A 27,524-nucleotide genomic window follows, 5' to 3' on the forward strand; every position below is an offset into this window, starting at 1 on the left:
TACATACTGGATGCTCAGTTCATTTTACCCCAGGGTCGCAAGAGGACAGCATGGCAAATCAACATGAGCTCTGAGAAGTCAATATATACAAAGGGCCCACATTCTAATTGGAAGTGAAGGGGGTTAATTTGAATGCTCACTTTATTTGCTTCATAAAAGAAACACAGTATTCATCGAACAACGACAACAAATTAAATCGTAGTTATACATTTTATTCATTATTGATGTCTTTAAACTTATGCTGTATATTTCTTTGGAAATACCTTCTAAGATGAAAGGAGCACGGGGGGAAACAAAAAGAAAATTGGATACACATGCAAGTTTTGAAAGTGGATTCAGAAATAACAAGTATTGTACAAAATAATATTAATTACAGTTTTTTTTTACTCTCCATTATCAAAATACACCTTCGCTCTTAGCACCTCTTGACACTTTCTCGAGTGTGTGTCTGTGTGTGTGTGTGTGTGTTTTGTTTTCATGAACAAGCGCTGTTGAAGTCACTTTTCATTCAGCACCTGCGAAGAGGCCGCCCGACCGTCCCCCACTAGCCACTGCCCGCCTCCCCTGTTCAGCCTCTCTCCGTCCTCTGCTGCCATCCATCCCCTCATCCATCCCCTCATCACAATGAAATAAAATACAAATCCTCTAACAAACCAAAACGGGGCAAGTCGCCGTGATTCTGGCGGCATAAGCTATTATGCATACGCACCACTCACACACACATGACATACGCGCGTGCACGGCAATACGGAGTGTTTTGCCCCCGCTCTACACATACTTCCATGTGGCAACAGTAATGGGGGGGGGGGGGGGGGGGGGGCAGGTGGAGGTCTGGGTAGAGGAAGGGGAGGGGTTGGAGGAGGGTGAGGGGGGCTATAGGTGGGGTTCTGGTCGTACCAAAAAAGTGTCTTTGAGTTTTCTTTGATGGCCCCGTCAAGTTCTTGTTTTTTTCATTTTTTTTTTGTCTCTTCTGTGGATGTTTGCTTGTTTGTGTTTTTGTTTTTAGCCAAGGAAGCAGACAGGGCCAACCTCGAAGCCAAACTTCTGGTTGGGGTCACCGAAGTCCGTCACCATGAGGTCGACGATGGGGACCTGGTCAATCTTGGGAGTGTTGATCTCCAACACAGTCTTTCCATAGCCCTTCCTCGTCTGCAGGGACAGAGGGAGGAAAAGACAAGAGGGTAAAGAGACATGAAGACTATTGGACATCAAACATAAATAAATAAAAATCAAACATAAAAATGAACCTTTGCTATTTTCTAATATTAGAGATTACTGCTTCATATGCATGCTAATGTCCATCCCGTACCATGATGTCATGATTACAAAATAGTCAAGGGTGATGGTTTCCCATCACATCAAAATCATCTCATCAAAATTATTCATTAAGGTGAGGGAAGGGCAATATCAGAAAGATATAATATTTCCATGATGTAATTTGAGGCTTTATAGGTCTGTTATTGTTATTTGTTGTATGTTTACTGGTGAAAATGCATTAACCAAGGTATTTAAACAATCAAACCCTTGTCAATGCCATATTGGTATTCCGTCCTCTGGTTTATATGATGCAGACGCACAAACCCATGGACATCCATGCACACAGCGAGGGGGGTCTTACCGCGCAGCCGTCTGTGAGGGTCTTGATGTACGGGTTGTTTTCGTAGGACATCTCCTCGTCGTTGGCTCCCAGGAAGCGCAGCGCCCGGTTGTAGCCGTCAGCCGCCTGGTCATGCCACGCCACCGACTGGTGGCAGCTGTAGGTGAAGTTCTGTCTGGCCGACGCCGTCAGTAGTCTGAGGAAGGTCATCTGCACCTCATTGATGGAGCTGCCCTCCGAGTCCACGTAGGAAAGCTGCGGGGAAGATACAGGTGGTGAGTACACCTTTAAAGGATTAGCAAACCCCCCAAATCCTTCTTTGTGGAGGCTGTTATTTTTGGGTCTCTAGCACCAGTGAACATTTCAGTGTTTCTTTTAACTAAAATGTGTAAGGTTGTCAAACGGTTGCTTAGCCCATTCCATGCATTATACAAGCCTTTGTGTTGTTACTGGAGGGCGAGGTTCTGTCTGAGCTCTATATAACCTAAAAAATCCTTGGTTTATGTGGTTTTGCTTTATACATCCATTCAAGGACTCGTGAATCACCAGAAGGTCACTGAAGAAGGTCAGAGGAGTGGCAGCAACACTTACTATTTTACCACGCTTGAATTCACTGAACCACGATCCAGGAATCTCTTTGGGCCATGAAGAGATTTTGACCTACAGAAGAAAAACAAATTGTTTTGTCAGTACAGACCCGGAGAACATCTCTGTTACGGTAACAAATAGGGACACACTGAAATGAAAGAGCTAAAAAGCCCTGTGGCTGGTGTTTAAATCCTCTAATGAGCGTATTATAGCATTTGAGATGGGAGAATGTCAATGTGTGCAAGACATGCTACTGATCTTAATTAACTTTAATTAAGTTTAAAGCTTTTACAATGGAGTGTTTTAATTTTCCTAGATTGAACGGTAAAATTATATTTTATTAAATGTTATTATATGGTATTGCATTCTATGACATAAGTTTCGGTCACACACATATAGGTCCACATTTACACATATATAAACAGTGCTGTTATGAATGTTGTACATTTCTATGTATGTATATTGTATGTATGTATATATTTTATTCTAGAAGGGGAATACACAAATCCCTTACTCCGTTGGACTTCTTATCGGGGTAGATGCAGGTTTCCCCTCCGGCGGTGAAGTTACAGAAAACTTTGAGGGAGTCCCCAGAACAGCCCTGGTTGGGGTCGATCCAGAACTCGCCTGTGGAGAACCGACCACACAGTCAACACACTGGTCCTGAGTGGCACCCAACTCTCTATATGAACCCATCTCCATCTAGATAACTCCTTGATTCAACCCATCACTCTAGGGCAGGGAACTCTTAAACCTTTAATGTGGGGAGTCTGTGTGCCCCAACCAACGTCATCTGAACACGATGAGAACACCAGAGAGGATCACCGTCCTAGAGAGACCCACCTCTAACTTACTGTAACTTTCACGGCAGGACCCTGGAACTCGAACTTAAGAAACACTCTAGGGTCTAGGGTTGGTAAGAATGTTCTCTCTCTCTCTCTCTCTTTCTCTCTCAGGCTCTCCCTCGCTCTCTCTCTCTATCTTTTTCTTGCTCTCTCTTGTTCTCTTCTTCCCTCTCTCTCTATCTACCTCTCTTGGTCTCTCTCCCTCCCATTCGCTCTCTCCCTCTGTTTCTCTCTCCCTCCGTTTCTCTCTCCCTCCCTCTCTCCCTCACCATCGGGGAACTCTGGGTGTGCGAGCTGCAGGTCTTTGCAGGTCCTGGCCGGGTTGTTCTGGGTGCCCATGGGGTACTTCATGCGCTCGATGTCCTGCTTGAGGTTGTTGAGGGAGCCGAAGATGTCCTCCATGCCCTCCCCGTAGTCCAGGATGGTGCCTGCGGCATCCGCCTGCATGTCGCTGGAGCGCTTTGACTTCTTGGGCGACTGGATGGGAAGGGGCTGGATCACCTCGCCGGGCGGGCCCTGTACAGGAGGGAGTAGTGTCATTATTTTACTGTACTGCACTTTACAGGAACCTGCCTCTGGAGCAGGGAACCATAGACCACCTAAACACACAATTTGCCATCTTCTTTTGTTTTAGTTCCCTGTATTGTTTTATTTGAAACATTGACTGAAAACACAAAGCAATACATCTCATTCCATTAAGATGACTGTAAGGTGACTTACATTCAAATGTTACGTTTAAATGTTACCCAAAGATGAGAGCTAGAAGATAGTGACTCCAGGCTTAATTACTCACAGGGGCACCAGGGGGTCCGATCACACCGGTGTCTCCCTTCTGACCAGCGGGACCCTGGGAAGGACAACACAATGTTTGTTATACAGCTAGCTGTAGCATTGATGGCAACCACAATACACTTAAAACCACACACTCACACAAAACACAGCATTGGCACTTTTTCCGCCCCAGCTAATTTGTTTTACTTACCCCTGAACCCTTGGACCCTTTGGGACCTTGCGGGCCCTGGACGAGGGAAGAGAAAGGCACGGCATTAGACACACAAGTCCACTCCACTCCCTCCAACGGAAGGAGAGTCAAGGGCATGTACAGGGAAGGGAGAAGAACTTACCGGCAGACCCGGAGGACCAGAGGGGCCGAGGGGGCCAGAGGATCCACTGATGCCCTGTGAACGGATAAGAAGGCGTTAGACGAGGCGTCAGCAGCATAGGGTGGAAGGACGTTGTGTTGACATATTGTGACATCTCCAATAATATTGTTGACGAGATGGCGAGTGTTTCAAGCCAACCACATTTCAAACCTGAATGGATATGAATTATGCAGTGCAGGTGCATTGGGAGCACTTTCTTTTACTGAATTGAACAGAGGCATAATAGTAGCTTGCTTTTAGTTAACACAATTATTACAGTGAACTTAACTATGCTCCGTCCACTAAAGAGAGACTCAAAAGCAGCCTAAAAGGCTCAATGTTGAGGAGGCTTTTTGGATTTAGTTTTAAATCATTATATCGTTTTATGATTCATGTCCCATTCTATTTTTAAGGCCCCATAAAGCGGGCCAGGCTGACAGGGCAGAGTGAGTTAAGACTCGTCCCCACAAAAGGGGGCCCGTGGTTTTTACGAGAGCTCATATTCCCTAATCCATCTTTCATGTTGCACTAAGTCATGAAGCTAAGTCATGAGTGATGATGGAGGGCGGGACTACAGAAGGTAGTCCAGCAGGTTCATGTCTACGTTCCCCCATTTCTAATACAAAAAACTAAACAAAGACCAAAGTCATCATGTGGATGACTCTTAATCAACGTCCTACCAACTGATGGGCCAATCAGTCAAAAGGCGCTAGACAAACTGTGGCAAACCTAATGTTTACAGAATGACGTATGGACATGCAGACACATGGGAAATGGGATTTAGAACGTCATCACATGGAATTTATCATATTGAATTTCAGAGTGAAAAGTCATGGAATTAAAAGTAAGTAGTAAGTGATCTAAAATATACATAAATAAATAATATAAATCACATACGCTGTCACCCTTGCTTCCAGGTGTACCCTGGGGTCCGGGAAGACCCCGGTCTCCCTTCTCTCCCTGCTCACCAGGGGGTCCGATCAAGCCAATCAAACCGGGGTGACCCTGTAGGAGAAAATCAATACAAATGACGATTGAGAATAATTACAATGTCCCCTTTATTGTGTGTGTATAATATATTTGATATTGCTGGAAGTTTTATCCTTGGAAAAATAGGAATAAGTATTTGACTTTGGAGTCTGGTTATTGTAGAAATCTCTCTGCATTATTAGTGAAATGCCTTCTCCAAACTGCACACAATCTGAGGAAATGGAAGGACGGTAGGCCTGATTGAAAATACAGCCTGCCAAGATGAGGGTGAGCGCTAGCTAGGCATTTGTTCACGTTATTACTTTGAAGCTATTAGAAATGGCATAGTCGGTGTGCTTTTAAAACTTAGCCTCTTTTTAAATCGTTTAAATTGTGTGTCTGTGTGTGTGTGTGTGTGTGTATGTGTGTTTGCATGTGAGTGGGTGTGCTCATGCGTTTATTCAGCAATTCTACACGCAAAGAGAGGTAATCAGAGGGTTTTAACAGCCAAATCATTGGTGATTTCTTTTTCGTTCCAATTTTAACACAAAAAAAGGAACATAGCTGAGGTATTCACAATGGATTTGATCCTTTTGTTCTCCTGTCTTTGGAGGTTAAATGTAGTTTTGGGAACCTGGGAAATGCAATCAGCAGAAGGTGAGAGTGAAGAAATGAGGGAGTGACTCACCTTCTCACCCTTGGAGCCGGGGTCACCCTTCAGCCCAGGCAGGCCGGGAGGACCCTAGACACAGAGACAGGACAACGTTACAAACCCATTGGTGGCCAGAACTAGACAAAATAACCAGAAGCTTTGTTGGAGAGGGGGATCGGGAATAGAATGGGGAGGAATTGTTTTTCAAAGAAAGTAAGAGAAAAGAAAGTTTAGTCGATTGTAATTAAATATGGATTTTTTTGTTCCGACTTTCCAGTCGGCCCGGGTCGGGTCGGGCCCGTTATCGATATGGGGCTTTGATATGATCATTGTACAGAGGAGCGACATTTTCCTAAACAACCAAGATGGCTGACGTGGAACTTATTATTTTCTTTAAAAGAAGAAAATACAACTGCTCTCAAAGTGTTTGGATGATAAGAAAAATGTGTTTGCCATACTTATTGGTCTTACACCGCCGTCCCTTGGAAATCGAAAATGAACTTAGCGGTTCCAGACTAATACTCATTTGTGTATTTGTCTTGTGATTTCCCACTATTAGAGCATACCATTTTGTAGTCATACACTAAATCACTGTCATTTAATACTCCAAACTATTAAGGTTGAATCACTGATATATCCACTATTGGTCAGCTAAATAATTATGTATTTCCTTAGGTTAATACTCATATATATGTCTCTCTCTCTCTCTCTCCATCTCCAGGCCATACTCTTTGGGCTCCCCTTTCTATTTTTCTATTGCAAACCTTGGCTTCCATAAATTGAATGAAGAACGCTTAGCTGCACATTACGCTGCATGGAATGAAACATAGCAATCGATGGGCATTTGGTCAAGAGTTTCATTCAAAAGTTGACTATTTATAATCCAATAAATCATGGCAGCAATTGCTTCCCTGACTTAATCCTGGCTTCGAGGGCTATTGCATTGCGACTATGTGAAAAGATTTCAATGCTACCATAGGAAAATGTGGCATATATTCGCAAATCATTGTGATGCACAAATTGTTTCATGGTGGAATTTAATAACCACCGTAAATTAATCCAGAGTGGGGTTTAGTCTGGTGTCTTGTGAGTGCAGGTTGCAACACTGTGGGTTAATTGACAGCTGTGGTGTGTGGAGTACTGAAACTTTTCTGTGGAAATGTTCTTGGTGATAGAAAAACAACTTGGATTACTGCCAGATGAAGCACACAGATTTGGCTCAGGCCAAAAGGATTCTCTGTGAATTCACAGACTGAATGTTTGATAGCACACAGGTAGAGAGGTGGGGAAGAGTGTGACAGCATTAATGGCAAATTATATTTATTTTATTTTCAGGATTTGAGATGTAGACAAATAGAAAATAAATGTTGGGCTGGAAATAGAGCAGGGCTAAGGAACGGAGAGACGTCCCTGAAAGAGAACATGAGACACAGCAAGGGTGAGAGGAAATATTGAAGGGTGGACAGCAAAGATGAAGGCTGATGGGAAGGTAGAGGAGAAGGAAACAAAGAAGTGAAGAGGTGCCAACTTGAAAAGATGGGTGGGGGTGGGGGGGTGGGGAGGACAGAGGAAATGGTGATCTGAAAATCATCAAAGCATGACACATAAAACAGAGCTAGACATAGAGAGAGTAGAAACGGTGATAGATAGATGGAGAGACTAGAGACAGGAGAGAGAGACTTGTACTTACCATGGGTCCAGGGGGGCCGTCCTGTCCTGATGCTCCGGGGAGACCTTGTTCGCCCTGTGGAGACCCATCCAAGCAGTGGTGAGCGTTATTATAAAGCAAATTATAGCTTGATTTAACGTCAGCCCCAGCATTGATTTCCCTGCTTGTGGCCATGGCGATTAATAGTCGGCCAAGGCAAAAAGTGTGCTGGGATAAACATGCCAAAATAGAGTACAAGGCCAAATGGGAATATGGATTTTTCCATGAGTTCCGTTTTCATGCTTTGGAGGTGCTAATGGTCTGTGTAACATTGTGTGTGTGTGTGTGTGTGTGTGTGTGTGTGTGTGTGTGTGTCTGCATGCATGTGTATGTGTATGTGTTGAGTTTTCCTAAATTGTAGATTGATGTGCACACCGCACTGCAGAAGACAATTCAAAGTCAGACTTACGACTGGGCCAGGGATTCCGCGTAGACCTTCCGGACCAGGCTTTCCAGGGGGTCCCTGGGGTCCCACAGGACCAGTCTTGCCTGCAGGCCCCTCTGATCCAGCTTCACCCTATACAGGTCACATCCACTTTGTGTCAAGATAACATAGATGGCTGCAGCTCACCAGAGTAAATGTGTAAACAAGTTTGTAAAACAGCACACAGTGTTGGCTTATCTAGCAGCGTTAATACATGGTGGTAATGGTGCAGTTATATGAAAAAAATCAATAAGGTAACTGGGAATTAAGATACACATATTAACGATGTGTGTCTATAATAGTGTGATGCTTAGTTAGTGTATAAATAATTGTATGTGGGTTAATTATTATCCAAAGGTTTAATGGTCTGTAAGTAATACTTGCGATGCTTCAGCCCTCGGAGCATAACGCATACCCCCCAATGCGCCCAGCGAAAAAAACCAATGCGCCCAGCAAAATCAAAACACTGTATGTTCAGTTGGTAGTGATGCAGAAATTGCTTTTCTGAAGTGCATTTGATTGAATTTGCAACGTCTTTTTAACATTACTTGTTCAACATATTTTAAATTGAGAGATGGACTCTCTCCATATTATATGCTTGTGGGTTTGTGTTTCCTTTGTGGTCAGAAATGCTCCGCTGCCCCCTTGTGTACATGTTAACGTGACATGGAAGTATAAAGTCAGGCAGTTCTTTGAAGTTCTGCACTGTGTCTCTGGGGCCTAATGTAGATCTTCACAAAACAGGCTGTACGCACAACGGTGAATTCAGCTTTAACTAGCTGAATTTATATTGTTTGTGTGTGTGTGTGTGTGCTGTTACCTTGGCGCCCTTCTCTCCTTGCCTGCCCTCGGTCCCTGCAGCTCCATTGGGTCCCTGTTGAGAATAAAGGGGTATGCTTTAGCTGAGCATCTCTGCACAACATTAAAGCAACTGTGTGTGTGTGTGTGTGTGTGTGTGTGTGTAGTGTGTGTGTGTGTCCGCGTGCGTGTGCAGGTGTTTTATAACACAGAATACTAACACATGTCGATGTCATAAAATACTGTGGTAGAGTGCTGCTTTGCTGTCAGCATGTTGCCCAAACACTCCACAACACTCCATGCTCCGCCTATTTCTGACTTGACTAGACTCGTTGAGTCTGATTGGACAGAAAGGAGGACGGCACGAGATGGAAGAAGGATGGATAGGCAGATGGATAATTAATGGATAGAGACTCACACACACAAAAACAAAGACACACACGCAAAGGCAACAGCACTTAGCTGTTGTACTGAAGTAAAGATAGTCAGAGGCATGCCTGGAGGGTACAAAGGGCTGAGGAGGCATAAAGGAAGTGAGATGCATAACAACTTCCGGAGGGTCCTCAGGTATTCAGGGTAGCAGTCTGGTCAGGTACAGCACAGCATATTCCGATAGCAGTACTAAACAGACATCAATTCAAATTTCATTCATAAGGACAGTGAATTAGCCAGTGTTTTAAGAAAACATGACATGGTTGGCCTGTCAGAGCGACCCCACGACGCCCGCTTTGAGAATGCAGTTCAGTAGGAGCTGGGATAGAGGCCCGTTTCTTTGAAATACAACAGACACATGCGCCGCTTTTTCATGTGCCCTTTGTTCTTCTAGTCATATTGTAAATATGTTAATCATCCAGCCTAGAATGTGCCTATTGTGGGACATTTTTAATAACTGGTTGGGATACCTTGGCCCCCAAAGGAGTGCTTGAAGTGAGGCTGTACTGTGGCCTTAACATTTAGAACCAGAGAGATGGAAGAGAGAAGCCCCACAAAAGGGAAGCAACATTAACTGTTACTGCAGGAGAATCCTTTGTACTTTGCCTTTCACTTTGGCATCTAAGCCTTTCAAAAAGAAAAAAATATTTGATGTGCTTTGAGTCTCCTGAGACACAAACTCTACAAAAGCACGTAACCCAAAGTTCCTCAAAAAAATGTAGACAGTGCTTTGGACCGTAACTGTGATTAAGCACTATACAAATAAAATGGACTTGAGTTGACTTGACTATTAGGATACGCTTCAGGTGGTGATAATGAAAAACGATTGATACGCTTGGCTCCTATCAAAATATATATTTAATTAAAAACATGTGCCTGGTTTAATTCTCTAATATCTCCCCAACTGTGCAGTGGCAGTGTGAGGTTTCATGTTAACTAGTTAAATAGCTAGCATGCTACACACACGCACACACAGACAAACAAACACACATACACACACCATACACATCACCTCCCTCCACCTCACACACAAATGTGTTTTTATTATTGTGGCTTCTGTTGAAGCTTGCAATTGATCCATTTCCTTCACCCCTTAAACTGCCCGTCATTTAATAAAACTCAAAAAAAAAAAATCACAGTCACACCAGTTAGTAATCTGTGGATTGTTCAATGCTACCAAAAATGGTGTGGCAGAGATGATACAAATGCTAATAAAATAAAATGTAACATAAGATTATAGCGTGACAATATGAAATTGTTTTCACATATAAATGTAACATACAGAAAGATAATTATATTGAATAACAACAAGTTGTAGTTTTGCTCAAATGTTGTGTCTATTCCCATTCCCATTTTTGTAAATGTTGTGTGTGTTCTGTGTAAGTTTGTGTGACTAGCCCATGCTTCAGATATTTTAGACACCCCGACAATGCACCAGCATTTACAGGGCCTGGTCCCACAAGCATAATCCAATGTTGGACTTACTCTCTTCCCTGGTGGTCCTGGTGGTCCAGCCTCTCCCGATGGGCCCGGGGGTCCCTAGAAACAGTCAGGAGAACAGGGTTCAACAATCATGTACCGTGCTCGGAGAACTCCCCCAAAACACTGTTTTCTACCGACAGGGCACTGCCTTAGCTTGTGACATTTAGAAATAAATCTCACACAAAAGTACATTTTCCATCTATAAAACAGGCTGAATGGGAGAATGTTATCAATCCTGCCAGAATACTTACATTAAGGCAATCATCAGACCCTGACATGGGCAAATAGTAGACATTATCAAAAATGCCCTTAAGCATACAAGAGTAGCGTTTTGTGAGGGAAAGGGATTTACAGAGTCGCTCAACTGTGTGATGGGTCCACTAGCGAGGATGAGTACCACTCGAGCCCAATGAAATATACATGGTTCTACCTTTAGCCTCCCTCATCCAGCCCCGGTGAGCCACAGCCAAACTTTATTACGCTTAATACTCATTCTTAATGAGCCTGATGGCAGAGAGAATATCAGGGTACAGTCAAAAGTGTGAGACAGGGGCCATGACCCTAAAAAAATGCATCACCTACATCTATAGCCGTTAATAACATGCAATTTGATTATTAACAATCAATAATAACAATTGTATTTGGTTTTTTTAACAGATTAAAAACCAGTTCATCATAACATCCAGTGCATCCTCCAGTGAATGAAGCAAAGGTATTTTGCTAAAAAATTTTGCTCTTGGCTCCGAGTCATCCTGTGTATGGGCAACGCGCCCCGTGGCACCAGCTGGGAGCGTGAGATAGCGTTCCTCCCCTCCATCCCTTTCTTTATGTATTGTAAATGAATACAACATTCAACTCACAGCCTGACCAGATTCTCCATCCTCTCCCTTCTCTCCGGGTCCTCCATCCGTGCCCTAAAGGGTGGGGGGGAATACACTTTAGTTTATTTCTGCAAAAGCGTGAAGTACAGTCCCTTAGAAGGTGGCAACACAATTCCCATTACATCTAAAGTAGAAAAAAGGACTGTTCAGTGTTCTTACATTTAGACAATGTGTGTGTGTGTGGGGGGTGGATGTGTGTGTGGGTGGGAGTGTGTGTTGGGTGGTGGGTGGGGGGAGCGTGTTCTTTGAAGAGTGATACTCACAGCAACACCGGCCTCTCCAGGAGGGCCTGGGTCTCCCGGGAATCCAACAGGTCCCTGTTTTCAGGAGGGGGGGGGGGAGGGGGGGGGCAGAAAGGTTTAAGCTGGTAGAAAGACTATCGAAAGATAGAAATACTTTTTATCCCTTCATTCACGTAGTACACAGACTATGGCTTATAATTGTGATGACGATGCAGTCCCAGTATGCCTGGTTATAACTGCTGATGGGCAAATCCATCGGCAAAACACTGTATGCTATCACCATATTGGAGTGAAGATATTCTCTTGAATTGAATTGAATTGAAATTGAAATCTTGAATCTTGCACCAGGAGAAAGCTCTAAAAGCTTTTAGAATATGTTGGAGCAAACAGCCATATTGGAAAACAAAAAACATTAGCTTCAGAGTGTGTGCATGGCTGCACTTTTCTTTGGTTTTGTGTTGATGATGTTCTCCAGACTCACAGGGTTGCCCTTGGGGCCGTCGTCTCCGGGCGGTCCCTTAGCACCCGCAGGTCCGGCAGACCCCGGGGGACCAGCTTCGCCCTTATCTCCTCTCTCACCTTTGGGTCCCTGGGCGACAGGTGAAGGAAGACATTTGATTTGAGACCTTTTGTATTTATTCTGCAGTGAAATGTGTGTGTGTGTGTGTGTGTGTGTGTGTGTGTGTGTGTATGTGTGTGAGAGTCAGAGAGTGGTGACGGAGGGAAGAAATCATAGAGTCACCACTGTCACAGACAAGATCAACACAGAATATATCTCCTCAGAAGTATTGGAAGCTGTTTTGATGCAGGTTTAAAAAAAGAGGGTATTCTTTAAAAGTAAGGGCGGCAAAACCGATCCATGAACTCCATGATCCGTCCTTGATATAATAACCTTCCCTGGCTATCTCAGGGGCTCAGGCTCCTCCTCACTTACGTCAAAAGCAGATGATGCTCTCTTTTGACGCGATGTGGCCTAGCTTTATATGGCCTAGAACGACTGAGCAAGGCTGTCGGCTGTCCCTGTGTGATGGCTGGTCATTGATTGATGTGAAAAGCACTCTCTAACTATGGAAAGAATACTTTTTGTTTTTGTTGTGTTTTGTAAGTATTTTGTACTGTAGACCTAGTCACTTCAAAGTCTGAACAACAATCAGAGAACAGGCCATACGATGACTGCTCTGTCCACTGATACAGGGAGTACAGGACCCATATCTCTGATCACTGATAATGATGTAAGCCAGCATGGAGCTAAATACAGCCATCATCACAGAGGGCTCACGCCATACAGCTCATACGTCTTTGTCTGGGGCCTGGCATGCGTTTAGGACCAGGGATCTGTTGGGGAAATTAATAAGCAATCCATCAAACCCCCTCCCCCTCCCCATCTCATTAGTGAGTGTCTGTGTTTAGAGAGAAGGGAAGAGAGCAGGGGGTGGGGGGGGGCAGGTATTCTGCCAAGTTGAAGCTGCACAAAACAAACTTTCATGATGTAACAGTTGGAATATTGAGATGCTAAGCACTGCAGGGGTGTTCCCATCTCCAGCGAACAGTAACATGGCAGATCAAGCCAGTGGAGGCGTGTGAAGAGCAGCCAACACCACGGCCACGCGGCCTGGAGTGCACAACATCCTATCACACTACGACCATACGTCTCGGCCTCGGAGGCCTCACATGTAGAAATCGTTTTAATCATTTGCTGAGGCGACTACATTCTCAATCAAATCAAAAGGCACAGCCATTTGCCAGTGAGTTTGAACTGATAGTTTGCACTGATGTGAAACGCAACAATATTTTGTGTTGTGTGTAAAGTATGTTGTTAGTATGTTAAAGTATGTTTATCTGATATGGATCCATAATTTATTTGGTGACAGAATATTGTAGTGGCTCTGGCCCCCTGATGTGAGTAACCCACCCTAGGCCCCTAGGCCTTCCAGCTCCGAAATACAATTCAATGTAAGGCACTTGGGGATAAATGCATCTAAATAGTGTCAAGACTGAAAATGTGAAATGCCTTTTGGTCAACTCCTCCACTGTACCCCTGCAATGCTGACCATCAGGGCTGAAGTCTGTCAGAGCTCAGTGCTGATCGCTAATCAGACACGGAGAGCTAGCGCGCTAAGCACTAAACGGCTCTGAGGCAGCGACAGCAGTGCTGGTTCAGCGGGACCAGCCTCTTTATAGCGACATGTCGAGCATCTAGGGACAGACACGCTCTTGGCAGTGGGGTGCTGAACAGGAGGTAGACGGCGGGGGGGGACCCATGCTGAGACCACAATTAGCCTCGCCCGGGTGAATACACAATGTCACATCGATGGCAACAAACACCCCCATTAGGTGTTGTTGTGTTCCTTCTTCCTGATGAATCCGATGACTCATTTCCTGCGGCCCACGCACACAGACATTAGAACCACTGGACTCTTGACTCTTCTCTTGAGATAAGTAAGTGTTTTAGCAATTTAGCAAAAACATATATTTCTATAGTTACAGTAAGTGGTTCTGGTTCACTGTGTTCAAAGTGTTAACCAGATGGGCAGCGGATGACCAATGGCTGCATCTGTCAGTGCATGAACTCACACAAACACACACACACACACACACACACACACACACACACACACACACACACACACACACACACACAGGTACAGGTACTCGTACAGGTTGCGTATATGGATTCACACAGTCCAAATGAAAGTGGAGGTCTTACTCCGACTCCGGACTCTCCGGTGGGTCCCGGATTCCCGGCCTCTCCCTGCTCGCCCTGTGGTCAAAGAAATGCAATGGTCAGAACAAACACACACACACCTACACACACACACATGCATTTATATACAACACCTGCTTTCATCATCAATCTTATTAGACACATTTTGGTGACTGGACTTTTGAATCCCTCGTGCTAAACTTTAGTCTAGGTGTACTGAGTGTGTTGTCGAGGTATGCATGTAATCCTCATCCTGGGAGATGTCAGAGGATATTAGGTATGAACAATAGCAATAATGACCACCTATTGAGTGTGGTTCAAGTCAGTGGATAGTTGATCTGTGTGCCTTAATAACTTGTCATATTCTAGGGGGCTTCTGCAGCCTAGACGCAGTGCTTTGCATGACGAAGCACCTGTCTGCCAACTGGCAGTGAAATTAAGCGGAAAAAAGAATAAAATCAACTGTTATCTTGTCAAGGCAGTAATGCCAATTTGAAATGCAGACTCTTGGTACTGGCAATGCCTCCTCACACCTATAGTGCTCTGCAATATAACCTTAATGTATATATATATATATGTGATTGGTTTATATATATATATATATCCCCAGACCTTATGTTCTCATTAGGTAGCTGTGTAAAATAATCAAGTAACAATCTGTATCCATAATTGGTATTGGATTTTTCAGTTTTCCGTTCTCACCTTCTCTCCGACAGACCCCATACTGCCCACACCACCAGGGGGTCCTTGTGCACCCTGTGAGAGGAAGCACAAAGTATTTAGACAAATGGTTCATACATTCACACTAGAAGAACAGGACCATATTATAGCCCAATGAGGATCAAATACTGTGCAGGAGGAGGGAGGTGACAGCCTCACAACCATTTAAGCCAATCACATACAGAATACGGCAATGTGTACCAAAGTGTATCAGTCTGTACCGGTCTTCCTACAGAGGTGGTGTGATAACATGTCACCTGTGAGATGATGTACTGGATGAGTAAAAAATGCTTATTAAGACATTTAAACCAATCTCACCCGGCAGAATAATGATTTCCTGGTCTACATTTGGATGCACTTACAACAAATGTGTTATTTTATCTTTAATGTTGGACTTTTCTTAATATCTCATAATTATTGTGTTATTGTTGGGTTCTCTTCCAGAAGATCATGACGAGGTGCCCAACAGGTTGACCCTATGACCACCAGGCGGTGTGCTGTTGTGATGCATGGGGTCCGGGAGTACGTACGTCAGCTCCACTGGGACCTTGGGGACCTCGTGGACCAGGGGGGCCGGGCGGGCCCTGAGGAGGAGGAGAGGAGGATGAGAGGAGGCTCAGACATGGGTATGGTCGGACACTAAACCAGAGGAATGACAAGATGAAGATCTCTCACCATAGGGCCCACATCACCGTTCTCTCCCTTCTCCCCTGGAGGTCCAGGCAGACCCTGAGGATGAGAAGAAGAAGCCAATATTGGTTTTAGATATGTGGTGTTCAATTCATTGTGTTCTGCCAGTGTTCCTGAATGTACTGGCAACATCTGGCAGTGCAATGAAGTTCAACTTGGCTGGCTGTATAAATGAGACCTGGGAATACATTGAGAAATCTAAAAAATATATAGTTTACAATCCTAAATGAGAAAGAAAAATAAAATAAAACCCATGATGATTCCATGCTATGCATTCCATTATATGCTTTAAAATGTAATGTCTACAAGATCTGTTTGCCAAAAACAGTGATGCTGGAGATGGCAAAACTATTCAAGTGAGGAGAAGTTGTGTGAGTTTTGAAAAACAAACTATTTTGATGATGTCAGTGTCAACTCATAGGAGTCATCTCACACATCCTCAAACACTCACATGCACATACACAAACACAAACATCGACAAACATCTTCCATAAAAAAGTAAAAAAGAGTATGACAATATAAATCACAAGTCCTTGAAAACACAGATTATTCCCAGAAAGCTGTCATCAGGAACAACATTGGCACCTTTGGACAAGCCCTCACCTAAAAATGTAAGTTAAAGGATGCGTTTATCCAAAGAAGCAGAAACCAGGTGTACTGCTGGGTGCATTGTAAGCTCTCTCACACAGTGAGATGCTGCAGCTCTGCTTAATGTCTCACATGTTGCTCTTCAGCAGGTCTGCTTGCATTCAATTTGTGATATGAAGATGAAAATGTGCACATTAAACGTGCAAGTTGAATGAGCTTGTTAACTGTTGTCAAGATTTTTTTGAATGCATTATTTTGAACATGTCTGCCCTGAATTGAAATAGTTAAATAGTTAAAGTGAGCGTGTGCGGGAATATGCATTATGCTATAATCACTTTTTAGTGCAGCGAGATGTACTGCCTCTCAACAGAGCCTGTTTGTGTCTGTCAAGTCTTCTTCCAGGCCTGAAACCACCTATAGTTGATTTTAATTCACATTTATGAATCTATAAGTTGCTATGGCCTAAACCACTCCCAACGGTTCACTGCTGTATTTTATACCGGGCCTTGATTTTGTTTAACAACAAAAGCCATGTTTTTCTTATGCTAAAAACCCAATAGATCTAATCTTTAATACATACTTTTTGTATGTTGTACCTCGTGGCACTTAGAGTGTAATTCCGGCGAAAATTGAACCCAGGGTCTTTGTTTTGGCATGTAAACACAAATAAGCCCTACAGACACTTTTTTTGTTGATAATCGAGTATAGAGTTTGCTCGGCGCATTGTATGTCGTACTTAGTTATAGTACTTAGCTGTGTAGCATCTGATCCTAGCTATTTTTGTTGTGTACGGGGAATGGGTTAACCTAGCGATTGTTAGTGCTTTGCACTTGGTTCTAAGGACATCCTTACTGTACCAACAGCGATATATTGCTTCACCTTCTTCTGTTAAATGTACATATTGTAAGACGCTTTGGATAAGAGCGTCTTAAAAACGTCTGCTAAATGCCATAAATGTAAGTGTAAATGTACATGGCACAGAGAAGAGCCGGGCAGGACAATCGCTTCTTTCAGAGGAGGCTCCTCCCTGCTCTGAGCATGTGTGTGTCGTCTGAAAGAAATCTTGGCGCATTTCTAGCCAACTATTTGAATTTCCTGTCCCCCGTGAGTTGAGGGCCTTCCATCAGTGTAAATGTCCTCCTAGTATAGGCTCGTTAAGAGGGGACAGTAATTACACTGGTTGGCCTGAGCTCGGCTCCATGACGAGCACCATTTCTCTGGGCCCGGTTCCCGGGAGCTATTAATGGAATCAATGTAATTCACTTCCAATGGAGGATGGCACTCTGAAACAATGAGCCGGTGCTTTGAGTAATTTCATCAAGACCACCTACCGCCCCCCCCCCCCCCCCCCACACACACACACACACACACACACACACACACACACGTCGAGTGATTGGCTTGGGAGTGCTGGTATTGAAATAAATCTAATGTTCACTATCATACTAAGTACAAGTTGGCAGTGGGGCTTGTTCTTAGTGCAGTGCACATTTATGTGTGTTGTTTTTCTTTTCATTTGACTGGGATCAGAAGAGGGAAAATGGTCTAATCTGTGTTAATTAAGTGTACACACTTAAGCACAGACACACACAGACACACACAGACGTACACACACACACACACGCACGCACGCACGCACATGCGCACACACACACACACACACACACACACACACACACACACACACACACACACACACAGTCAATTAAATGAATTGTGTCCACTCCCGGATATACTTTTATATATTTTTCATCAGAGAGAGCAACACATGGGCCAATGAACATGTATTCATTGGCCCAGGTAATTGACAGGAGCTGGAGGAAGTTGAAATGACTAGGAGGTCAGGGCCAGGTTGTGATAACAGATTCATTTATATAGCTCCATACAGTGAGCAGGGTTGATACACCATAGGTGGGTCTGTGTATTCTGCAGGAGCATGCGTGGGCTTGTGTGTGAATTTGACACATCACCGCTGATCAAATATGGATATTCGTGTTAGAATATCCATATATTATTTGTGCTAGAATAAAGGTACCTGTTGTAAACATTTACATTAAAGAGGCACATAAACAATTACTACTGCTTGTATATTAATAACAATAGCAGGATGAGTTCTGGTCCCTTGGTTTCACTTACATGTTATACGTAAACGTCACCAGAGCAGCCAAAGCTGCTGAAAGCTCTTGAAGCTCACTTAGAAACTAAGGTGAAGTTAGAGAGACAGTACTTAGGATTTTCTTATGGAAAGGTGAGAACAGTCAGGTTGAGATCGACTACTTCGGCAACCTTTGACCATTAAACTATTGAGTTTGTTTAAAGTATGATAATGTACTACTATACCAAGTACAACATTTGTATAATGTCGACTACACACACGCTCTGGGCATCATACCATGGTGAAGAGTTGACACACATGTCAACTTTGACCTTCACTTACTATTTAGTTTCAGTGCCAATTAAACCTAGACTGCACGGACTGAATGAGTACCAACCTGTAGACCAATGGGTCCAGGGGGTCCGGGGAATCCCCTCGCACCCTCATCTCCCTTCTGTCCAAACATGCCCTGCTGTCCTCTGGGACCTGGCTCTCCATCCGCTCCCTGTTCACAAGCAACACAGAATGCTGGCTGATTTAGAGTTTGAAGTGATTGCATATGTGTGCATAAAGACTAAACACGTTTCTGTTGACTGTATATGTCTGTGTGCATGGGAACAGGGATGTACTGTGTGAGCCAATATCTATCGGTATAGCAAATCTTTTAGCATGCTCTAGTGTTCTGGTGAAGTCAGTCCAACGGTACTCACAGCTGGACCCGGGGCTCCGATGGGCCCTTGGATACCAGCAGGGCCGGGGGGACCCTAGACATTGAGGTAAAACAAAATTGTTATTTCGTAAAGAAATGATCAAATCATGTTTGAACAAAGACACAGCAAAGATAATGGTTGACGTATCACTGCAGTATAATTCATTTAAATACTTTATGACATGATTTTGGTTGGTGGTCACTCTGTGATTACCCACAACCCACCTGTTCTCCCTTGTCGGCTTTGCTTCCTTTCTGTCCAGGCTCTCCAACCTCTCCCTGGGAAAGACAACACATAAACACACACACACACACACACACACACACACACACACACACACAAAACCTTCATGTTAAACACTGACCTCCAGCTCAAAAACTCAACATTTATTGTTACATAAAAAAAAGAAACACCAAGCCCACCAAAGCAACACCATTGTCCATCAATGTCTCCATTATGTGTATTGATGAGCACTGCGGAACCCCAGCTCTCTCCAGAAGGGAGATGTGATATCAACTGTTTGGCCGCTGAACCGACTAAACCTTACTGGGCATTATGTTTGGGCTAGATGAGACGAGCAACAGTACTTTCATTTTTCACTTGGTCTAATTTCATTTTGGCCGCAGAACTGCTTAGGAAGATGGATTAGCATCAGTGGGGGAGAGAGACTTGGGGGGGGGGGGGGGATAGTACGACGTATGAAGATTGATTGTTGAAGTTTGAAATACGTATTTTTGGTAATTTTGTAAATTCTCGAGGAAAGAGGAAATAGGTCAGACAAGATAAAAGTAAAGAAAAGATAGAAATTTAGCCAGACGGACCTTGTCCCCGTCCTCTCCAGGGGGTCCCTGGGGTCCGGCTGGACCAGGAAGACCTACAGGCCCCTGGACACCATCTCTACCAGCGGGCCCTTGAGGACCTTTCTCACCCTAGAGTGATGGACACACACACCCACACACACACACACACACACACACACACACACACACACACACATTTGGTGAGAACCCGCCTAACATGATCTGTTCAACTCATTACAAGAATGCAAATGTAAGACAGAACATAAAAATGTAATAGCCAAAGAAACGTACAGGTGCGCCCTTCTCTCCCGCGGGTCCAGGGGGCCCCTGGGGGCCGTTCCTACCAGACAGACCGATGGGACCGGCTGGTCCAGCTGAACCTCTCTCACCAGGCGAGCCCTGTGGGTTTGGTCATTGTGTGTGCGTGTGTTTAAAAGAAAGATACAGGGTCAACAACAACGACGCAAAAAACACATTTACTGATTCAGAAGCTGTGTCAACCTCTAATCCACCAATCTGCAACCCTGATCTATGCTGATCTATGCCAATTAAGCCATGGCGTCCACAGCTGTCGTACCAGTGAGTTAGTGGGATCACCATAAACAGGGCGGCTGGACAGTGTTTCCATTAAGTGGGTTGAGAGTCCCTGTGTTTGTTAAAATCACACTTTTTAACTGTGGGCACCCAGAGCCTTATGGCTTTGATTACATCACACCAAACCACTTCCAACTGATGAGGAAGAGGACAGCCTGTTCCTAGTATCTCCCCCCTGCCCACCATGCCACCCATCCCATAAATAACATACCGTTATCATTAGACTACCAACAAGTAAACAACAAGCCACCCCCAAACCAAACCTCTCCACAGACAGTGTCAACACTGTCTGTCAAAATATCATTTTATTAGGAAGTCAGCGAGACAGACAGATCATATTACCTTCGAGTCGCCCCTTCCCAGGAGATAGATGTTTAAGTGAATGAGTGGATGGGTATGTGTGTGTGTGTGTGTGTGTGTGTGTGTGTTGGGTCAGCATAGGTGTGTTCTTATTGCATCACAATATTGATATTGGATAGGTTCTTAGTACAGATCAGACTTACGACGGGGCCGGAGGGTCCCTGGGGCCCCTCTCCTCCCTTCAGACCAGCAGGACCCTGAAAACAAACACAAGACATGAGGGGATTACAACAACTCCAACAACAACAACTCCAACAACAACAACAACAACACAAAGGACGATGCTATCAAAAATGAGGTTACAGACACAAACAATCATATTTATTCACTATAGCCTGTTTTTTTCAAGTTGTCAATACCTGCCGTGGTAAAAGCTCAGATAAATTAACCTCCAAAGCCAAAGAGGTACTGCATAACATAACAAAAATAACACCAACTTAAAAAGCATAAAGTAAACTTCCGGACCGCCAGAGAAATGAACAGGAGGCACTTAAAGAAATGGAGGGCTATGCGGAGACATGCTTCGGTGTTTGCAATGTTCATTCATTGGCTCACATTTCCCCCTTCAATATCCCTTCTCCATGAGCAACAATCTACCGAGCCTGTGTGTTTGTGTGTGTGTGTGTGTTTGTGTTAAAAAGATTATACTGGTTTTTGTGCATGTCTGCTTACACATTGGCATGTGCTTTGCGCACAATTTGTGTGTGTTTAGCATTAGTATACAAGTCTAGTTGTTATATGTTCTGAGTTTCTACTTCAGCATGAACCGATGTGCTACTGTTTATTTTGTGTGGGTTTGTGGTAGTCTGTGTGAGTGTGTTTGTTTATGTGTGTATGTGTGCGCATTCATTTTGGTTCCTGTAGTGCGCCTATTTGTGTGTGTGTGTGTGTGTGTGTGCGTGTGTGTGTGTGTGTGTGTGTGTGTGCGTGTGTGACTCCCCAGGAGGCTGTGCTGCTGTACTCATGGCAGTGTGGGTAATGAGTCTCCCTTGGCCCCGGCTGTGCACTACACTAAATTACAGCGGAGGAAAACAATCAGTGTGTTGTGCTTTGGGCCCGGGGAGAGCCTGACTGACCTTGGAGGTGAAACCCAACCCATTCCCAGTGGCACACTAATTATTAACTTCAACTTCTTAGTAACGCACTGAGTAAACAAGGCATAACGATTTCCAGAAATGGGTGAAAACAAAAGAGAAAATAAAAATATCTTGAGCAAAACAGCCAGCAAGTTGTTATTGTTAAGTTTCCCCTCCCCCTCCTTATATACTAATGAAGGACCATGATGCATTGCGGTTGGTGAAAAACAGCAGTACCGGCGGCGGTGGAGCGTGGTCGAGGTGCGGCTGTTTCATTTGCCAGACGTCACTTTAGATTTCCTGCCCGCCCGGTTGATTTGCCAAGGAGGGCTGGGTGGGGGCTTTAATGAAGTGAATAGCTCAACACGTTGCGGCGGCCTGCTCGTAGGTTGGGCTTGCCGTGCTCTGTCACTATTGTTCAGCCCACGACCGGGCGGGCGGGAGGGAAGGAGGAGCTGCTGAGGGGCGGGACGCACGGGGAGGCGGACGGAAGAGGCGAGAAGCAGAACTCACCGTGGCACCAGGTAGACCTCGCTCACCGGGAAAGCCTCGGAGGCCGGGTGGGCCGTCTTTACCAGAGGTCCCCTGAGGGCCCGGGTCTCCCTGTGGGGTGGGGGGGAAGAGAAATACATCAGTGGAAACAAAGAAACGGCCAAGTCAAACAAGAAGTATTATAGAAGCATCCGTCATGAGGACATTTCTATCTGAAGCCTTCTCCGACATCAACCTCAATTTTTAAGTATAACATAATTATTTTACTCTCTTCTACAGTGCTGAAAACTCCAAACTTGATATGAGAATAACTATGTAATGCTTTCTATATCAGGCTTTCTATATAAAACAATGTACGATCTGTCGTGTTCGTATTGAATCAGCAGATATGATAAACAAGAACTTAAGAAACTATTTGAAATGATACAATTTGAAATGATACAGACAAGTCATAGACCATCAGTTAAATGAGGGGCACTTTTTAACATTTTCTGTGTCCTTTTTTTTGGTTTACACATGATGGGTTTGTTTTTATCAAACCATTCTATTACATTTTATAAATTGCCTGCCGCTGATAAGAGTCAGATTGTTGTCCACAAAGGCAGTGTCAGGCTAGAAGTGGCAAGTAAGAGTAGCCAACAATCAATAAAGGTAGACACATTCAGCATATGAATCATAAAGCGTAATCTGCTGCTGTTGTTCACGATGGGACGAGGCACCAGAGCAACACCCTAACCCGGCACATTGCCTGCCAATGCTTTTTTAATTTATCTTTTTTAACTGGCAAAACAGTTTACTAGCCTGAATTGATATGTTTGTTTCACTTCATCATCAGTACCACACATCTTCTGTCTGAGCTGCTCTCAGACCTGGTGGGTTACTTTCACCTCATCCTCGGACCCAGCAGTCCTACCATGGCCTGGGAACCACACCATTCAGCCAGCTCATATTGGATTTGCTCTGGAATAAACGCTGACCTCCCTCCCGTTCAGGCAGATTTCCATCTGAAGGAAATCAGGCCAGGGCTTAACACAACCATGTCTCTATTACTGGGCGGGTTTGTTACCATGACTGTACAGAGGAGGCTTTTTCAAAATAATAAAAACGGCAGCCCCTGCTGTGTCACATGTTTTGTTGATATGTCTATCTAACCATGTCAAGAAGCATTTTGGTTTGGGCCCTTTGCTAAAGCCCCTTTGAAATTTATAATAATATCTGACTTTGGTGCACTCTCTCTTTGTGTATTACTTAAGTACCCAACTAGTTAATAATATCTGACTCTGGTTTACTCTATCCTATGTATACAATATACAACTCAACTACTGGTTAATAATAAGTGACCATGGTTAACTCTCTCTTTGTATATCACTTTACTCCTAAACTAGTAGTAAAGTGATACCGAAAGCAGTGACAGTTCATCAGCTATGATGAATGATAGCTATGATAAATAAATTATGAATAATGGACTTCTGAACACCCTTCTAGTGATCTTCTCTTCTCTTTTTGTGACAGACATTAATCTTAATATTGACCGTCAGACTCAATAATTGAGCTGGGGTGGATTTTAGTCTCTTGAATTCATTATCACTGCATCCAAAAGAAGTCAATGTAAAGCTGTCACACCAAATGTTGGCTGCCTTTGCTTTTCAATCAGCGGCTACACACTGACGGCAGAGCGCTGAAGTGTAGGAAACTCTACACTAATTACCGTGGACATGAATATGCAGGAATACAGCAATAATGAAATGGGCACGAAGTGTCGCATTCAATACGTATTACCATAGTTTAAACACAAACAACTTTGTGGATCAACCCGGCCAACTTCAATACATTGAGATCATCCCCAGATGTATACGTGTCATTTGTCTCCTTTTCTAGACATCCATCCAAGGATCGGAGGACAGTTCCACCCAGCATTAGAGTTTAAGCACAAACTGTGGCAGGAGATTTCTCCATTGCGTCTGCTAATACCTGGCCCTATCTGGGTGTTTAGGATGCCTCCAAAAGTGGGCTGCACACAACCTCAACGAAGCAACAACAGCATCAAGAGCATAAAGAGCAACTTTCCCCTCTTGCCTTTTCCTTTTAAGCCCCACAAACCAAAGGTGTTAGTTCTTCTTTCATTCTTCCTTCCTTGCAGTATTATTTAGTGTGGTACTTGTCAGGCCTTGACAGGCCTGACTCTACCTGCAAACAGGGGGGGTAGACTCAAGAGGCATAAGAGGATTTGGCCTCTGCCGCCCAACCAGCAAACACCTCCAGGATGTGCCTTTGGCATACTGATGGAGACACTGCTTTTGAGTGTGTGTGTGTGTGTGTGTGTGTGTGTGTGTGGAGCTGTCCATGGTTGAGGGTGGTGCCATGAGTGGCAGAGGGCTTGCAGTTAGCCGTCGGACTTGATTAAAGTGTCTGTCTGGGAGGAGATGGGGAGAAAATGAAAGGGAGGAGGCAGGAGGGGGAGGAGGCCTGGGGAGGCTGGCTGCACCTTGTAATGTGGGATGGTTTCGGAAGGGAAAAAAAAGAAAAACAAAATAGAAGGGGAGAAATGCCATCCGTCTCCGAGATGGATTGTGTTTTCCCTTAATGTGCACGTGATTGCTGACTAGGAGGGCAGCTCCAGACAGCCACTGCCTGCAAACTCAACTACCCTAATTTCTCACGAAAGCATGCTGTTTTCATTTTCTTTTCTTCTTTTTCTTCAGATTTTAGCATCATTATCTTTGTGCCAGACTATGCTTTTCAACAAATTATTTTACGCTATTACGCAAACAAACCATCCATTCAAAACCGATACTCCATGAAGCCTTGTAGCTTTGGATTCATATTGGCTTCCATTATAAACGTTAAAACACTGCATAAAATGGATTCAGTTCTATTGTTGGTGTACCTTTGCACAGTAAAACTGTTTTATTGAAACTGAAAACCCTTATTATCATCACATCAGCTTCAGACCTGGACTGTTCATGTCATTCACCAGCACTGACCTTTGCCCCCTCCTTGCCAGCAGCACCAGGTAGACCCTGCTCTCCGGGTGGGCCTGGGGGTCCGGGGTGGCCTCTCTCACCCACGGGGCCAGTCTCTCCGGTGGGTCCCTAGGGCACCAACACAATTTTAGCTTCGAGTCTCCCAAAGTCAGAGAGTGATATCCAGCTCAGCAGAGAGACGGCTGCGTGGTTTGCATTGTGTACTTCCCTCATTATAAGAAGATGTTTGCTATGAATGTGCTGCATAAATCAACCCATCATCATTTATATTTATGTCGATGACAACATATGAAACAAATAAATATCAGTGGTTCTTAAATTCCAAAGTATTAAAATGTAACTAGCAACCATAAAGGGAAACTGAAATATTAAGTAATGTAACCAAAGGTGATGATTCAGCTATGGTTGAGATCCTCTTACCTGGGGTCCGACCACTCCTCCTGGCCCCGGGGGGCCTGTCTTTCCTTGGAAACCCTAAAGATAGAGAAGAGAAGTATCATTACTATCAGACCATATTAAACACAACATGCTGCAATGGCCCCTGCCATTGATAACACCACTTATGTCCTCATCAAATGTGTTTGTCCAGGGAGAGAAACACTGCGGTTCGATGTCTGATGCAGAGTGGTGATTCACGATGCACAATCAACGCTTCATCAGCACCACTACTTGAGCACAGGACGACGTCTTTTAAATGTAAAATGGAGAATTATAAGGATGTCTATTGTGGTTCCCTTGTTGGACAGGTCTACACGTTTTATATTGTGTGTCATGCATAGTATTGGCAGGGTATTTGCAGATCACCATATTGGTATCATGACCTTAGCTGTAGCCTATTTTATGATATGCCGTAGAAGTATCGCAATTTGAATGTATTACGGACACACATTGTTTGTGTTTTTGATCATTCTTTAATCTCGACAATTTCAGTGATCATTAACAGATGAACGGTGCTCCCGGACACTCCCTCCAGTCACCAGTCACAGATCTATGAACCCTGCTGATACATTTATGCATGGTTATGATTATTATACTGAGTGTACAGCCAATGTTCCCGTTAGTAGAACACAGAGCTAGCGGGCTGTCACTGGAGCTACTGGATCTAATAGAGACGGAGGTCCACCTCACGGCCCCATTAGAACATAGATCTGTTCTCAGCCATCTGTATCTCTGTTTCCAATCCAATCAGTATTCAACGTGTGCAGTAGTCTGTCCTCCATTTACTCATCTTTGTAACCTGCCTTGATTAAGGCAGGTTTTAATGGACGACAATGACATGGGACTGTTGGCCCCCTCTGATCACAACCACTCTGGCTCCATCGATCAGTGTGCGTCATGATTGATGCTGATGCATTATTCATCCATTGCTGGTCTATCGGACGCCATGGTAACAGCGCCAAAACCTGTCCCCTCACAAACCTGAGAGCAGGTGGAGACGTGTAGGGCAGGGAATGGTGGGGTGGGGGGAAGGGGTACTGGTGGGTTTGATTACTGTGATCAATTCTTGTATCGGATGCTCCAGGAGCCCCATATAAATCTTCAACCAGAGAAGGCGTTAATGAAAACTCTTCATAAACGCTGTTAATGAGATCGCTGCGTAGTGGTCGTTTAAACCTTGGGTGGGGATTGTGTGTATCTGTGTGTGTGTGTGTGTGTGTGGGGGGGGGGGTTTGCAGATCACTATGATAGAGATTGTTAGAGAGGAAGAGGGGGTGGGGAGGTGAATGTGTTACAGGTTGTGCATTATGCAGTGTGTTTAAGGCTCCTCAGGGCTGAGTGGTTGGGGGACGGCCGCTGCATACAAAGCACGGATACAACCGAGGATAAGGGCTGACATAAGGGCTGTGGCTGGCCAGCTGATGGTGGCCTAGGGTCCTTGAGTGGGGTGAATCCTGCTCCAGGGTCCTTCAGCGGGGTGAATCCTGCTCCAGTGTCCTTCAGCGGGGTGAAT

General features: G+C 44.3%; 1 protein-coding gene across 2 annotated transcripts in view; it reads right to left on the reverse strand.

Moving 5' to 3' along the window:
* Positions 1-1,002: 1,002 nt before the first annotated feature.
* The window catches only part of LOC311355506 (collagen alpha-1(XI) chain-like), a gene marked incomplete at both ends in the record, with an annotated part of 70,784 nt that continues 44,262 nt past the window's right edge, over positions 1,003-27,524 (reverse strand). For both annotated transcript variants that reach the window (XM_084475264.1, XM_084475263.1), the window contains 30 exons: positions 1,003-1,149; positions 1,619-1,852; positions 2,189-2,257; positions 2,700-2,812; positions 3,300-3,546; positions 3,824-3,877; positions 4,013-4,048; positions 4,155-4,208; positions 5,070-5,177; positions 5,830-5,883; positions 7,484-7,537; positions 7,911-8,018; positions 8,746-8,799; positions 10,641-10,694; positions 11,498-11,551; positions 11,782-11,835; positions 12,242-12,349; positions 14,468-14,521; positions 15,167-15,220; positions 15,715-15,768; positions 15,860-15,913; positions 18,955-19,062; positions 19,268-19,321; positions 19,492-19,545; positions 20,089-20,196; positions 20,359-20,466; positions 21,165-21,218; positions 22,611-22,700; positions 25,574-25,681; positions 25,994-26,047. In XM_084475264.1, coding sequence (XP_084331390.1) covers positions 1,003-1,149; positions 1,619-1,852; positions 2,189-2,257; positions 2,700-2,812; positions 3,300-3,546; positions 3,824-3,877; positions 4,013-4,048; positions 4,155-4,208; positions 5,070-5,177; positions 5,830-5,883; positions 7,484-7,537; positions 7,911-8,018; positions 8,746-8,799; positions 10,641-10,694; positions 11,498-11,551; positions 11,782-11,835; positions 12,242-12,349; positions 14,468-14,521; positions 15,167-15,220; positions 15,715-15,768; positions 15,860-15,913; positions 18,955-19,062; positions 19,268-19,321; positions 19,492-19,545; positions 20,089-20,196; positions 20,359-20,466; positions 21,165-21,218; positions 22,611-22,700; positions 25,574-25,681; positions 25,994-26,047 — 2,556 coding nt within the window. The remainder of the gene's footprint in view (positions 1,150-1,618; positions 1,853-2,188; positions 2,258-2,699; positions 2,813-3,299; positions 3,547-3,823; positions 3,878-4,012; positions 4,049-4,154; positions 4,209-5,069; positions 5,178-5,829; positions 5,884-7,483; positions 7,538-7,910; positions 8,019-8,745; positions 8,800-10,640; positions 10,695-11,497; positions 11,552-11,781; positions 11,836-12,241; positions 12,350-14,467; positions 14,522-15,166; positions 15,221-15,714; positions 15,769-15,859; positions 15,914-18,954; positions 19,063-19,267; positions 19,322-19,491; positions 19,546-20,088; positions 20,197-20,358; positions 20,467-21,164; positions 21,219-22,610; positions 22,701-25,573; positions 25,682-25,993; positions 26,048-27,524) is intronic.

This window comes from Micromesistius poutassou (assembly GCF_964030765.1).
Source record: "Micromesistius poutassou genome assembly, chromosome: 11".
Lineage (NCBI taxonomy): Eukaryota > Metazoa > Chordata > Actinopteri > Gadiformes > Gadidae > Micromesistius > Micromesistius poutassou.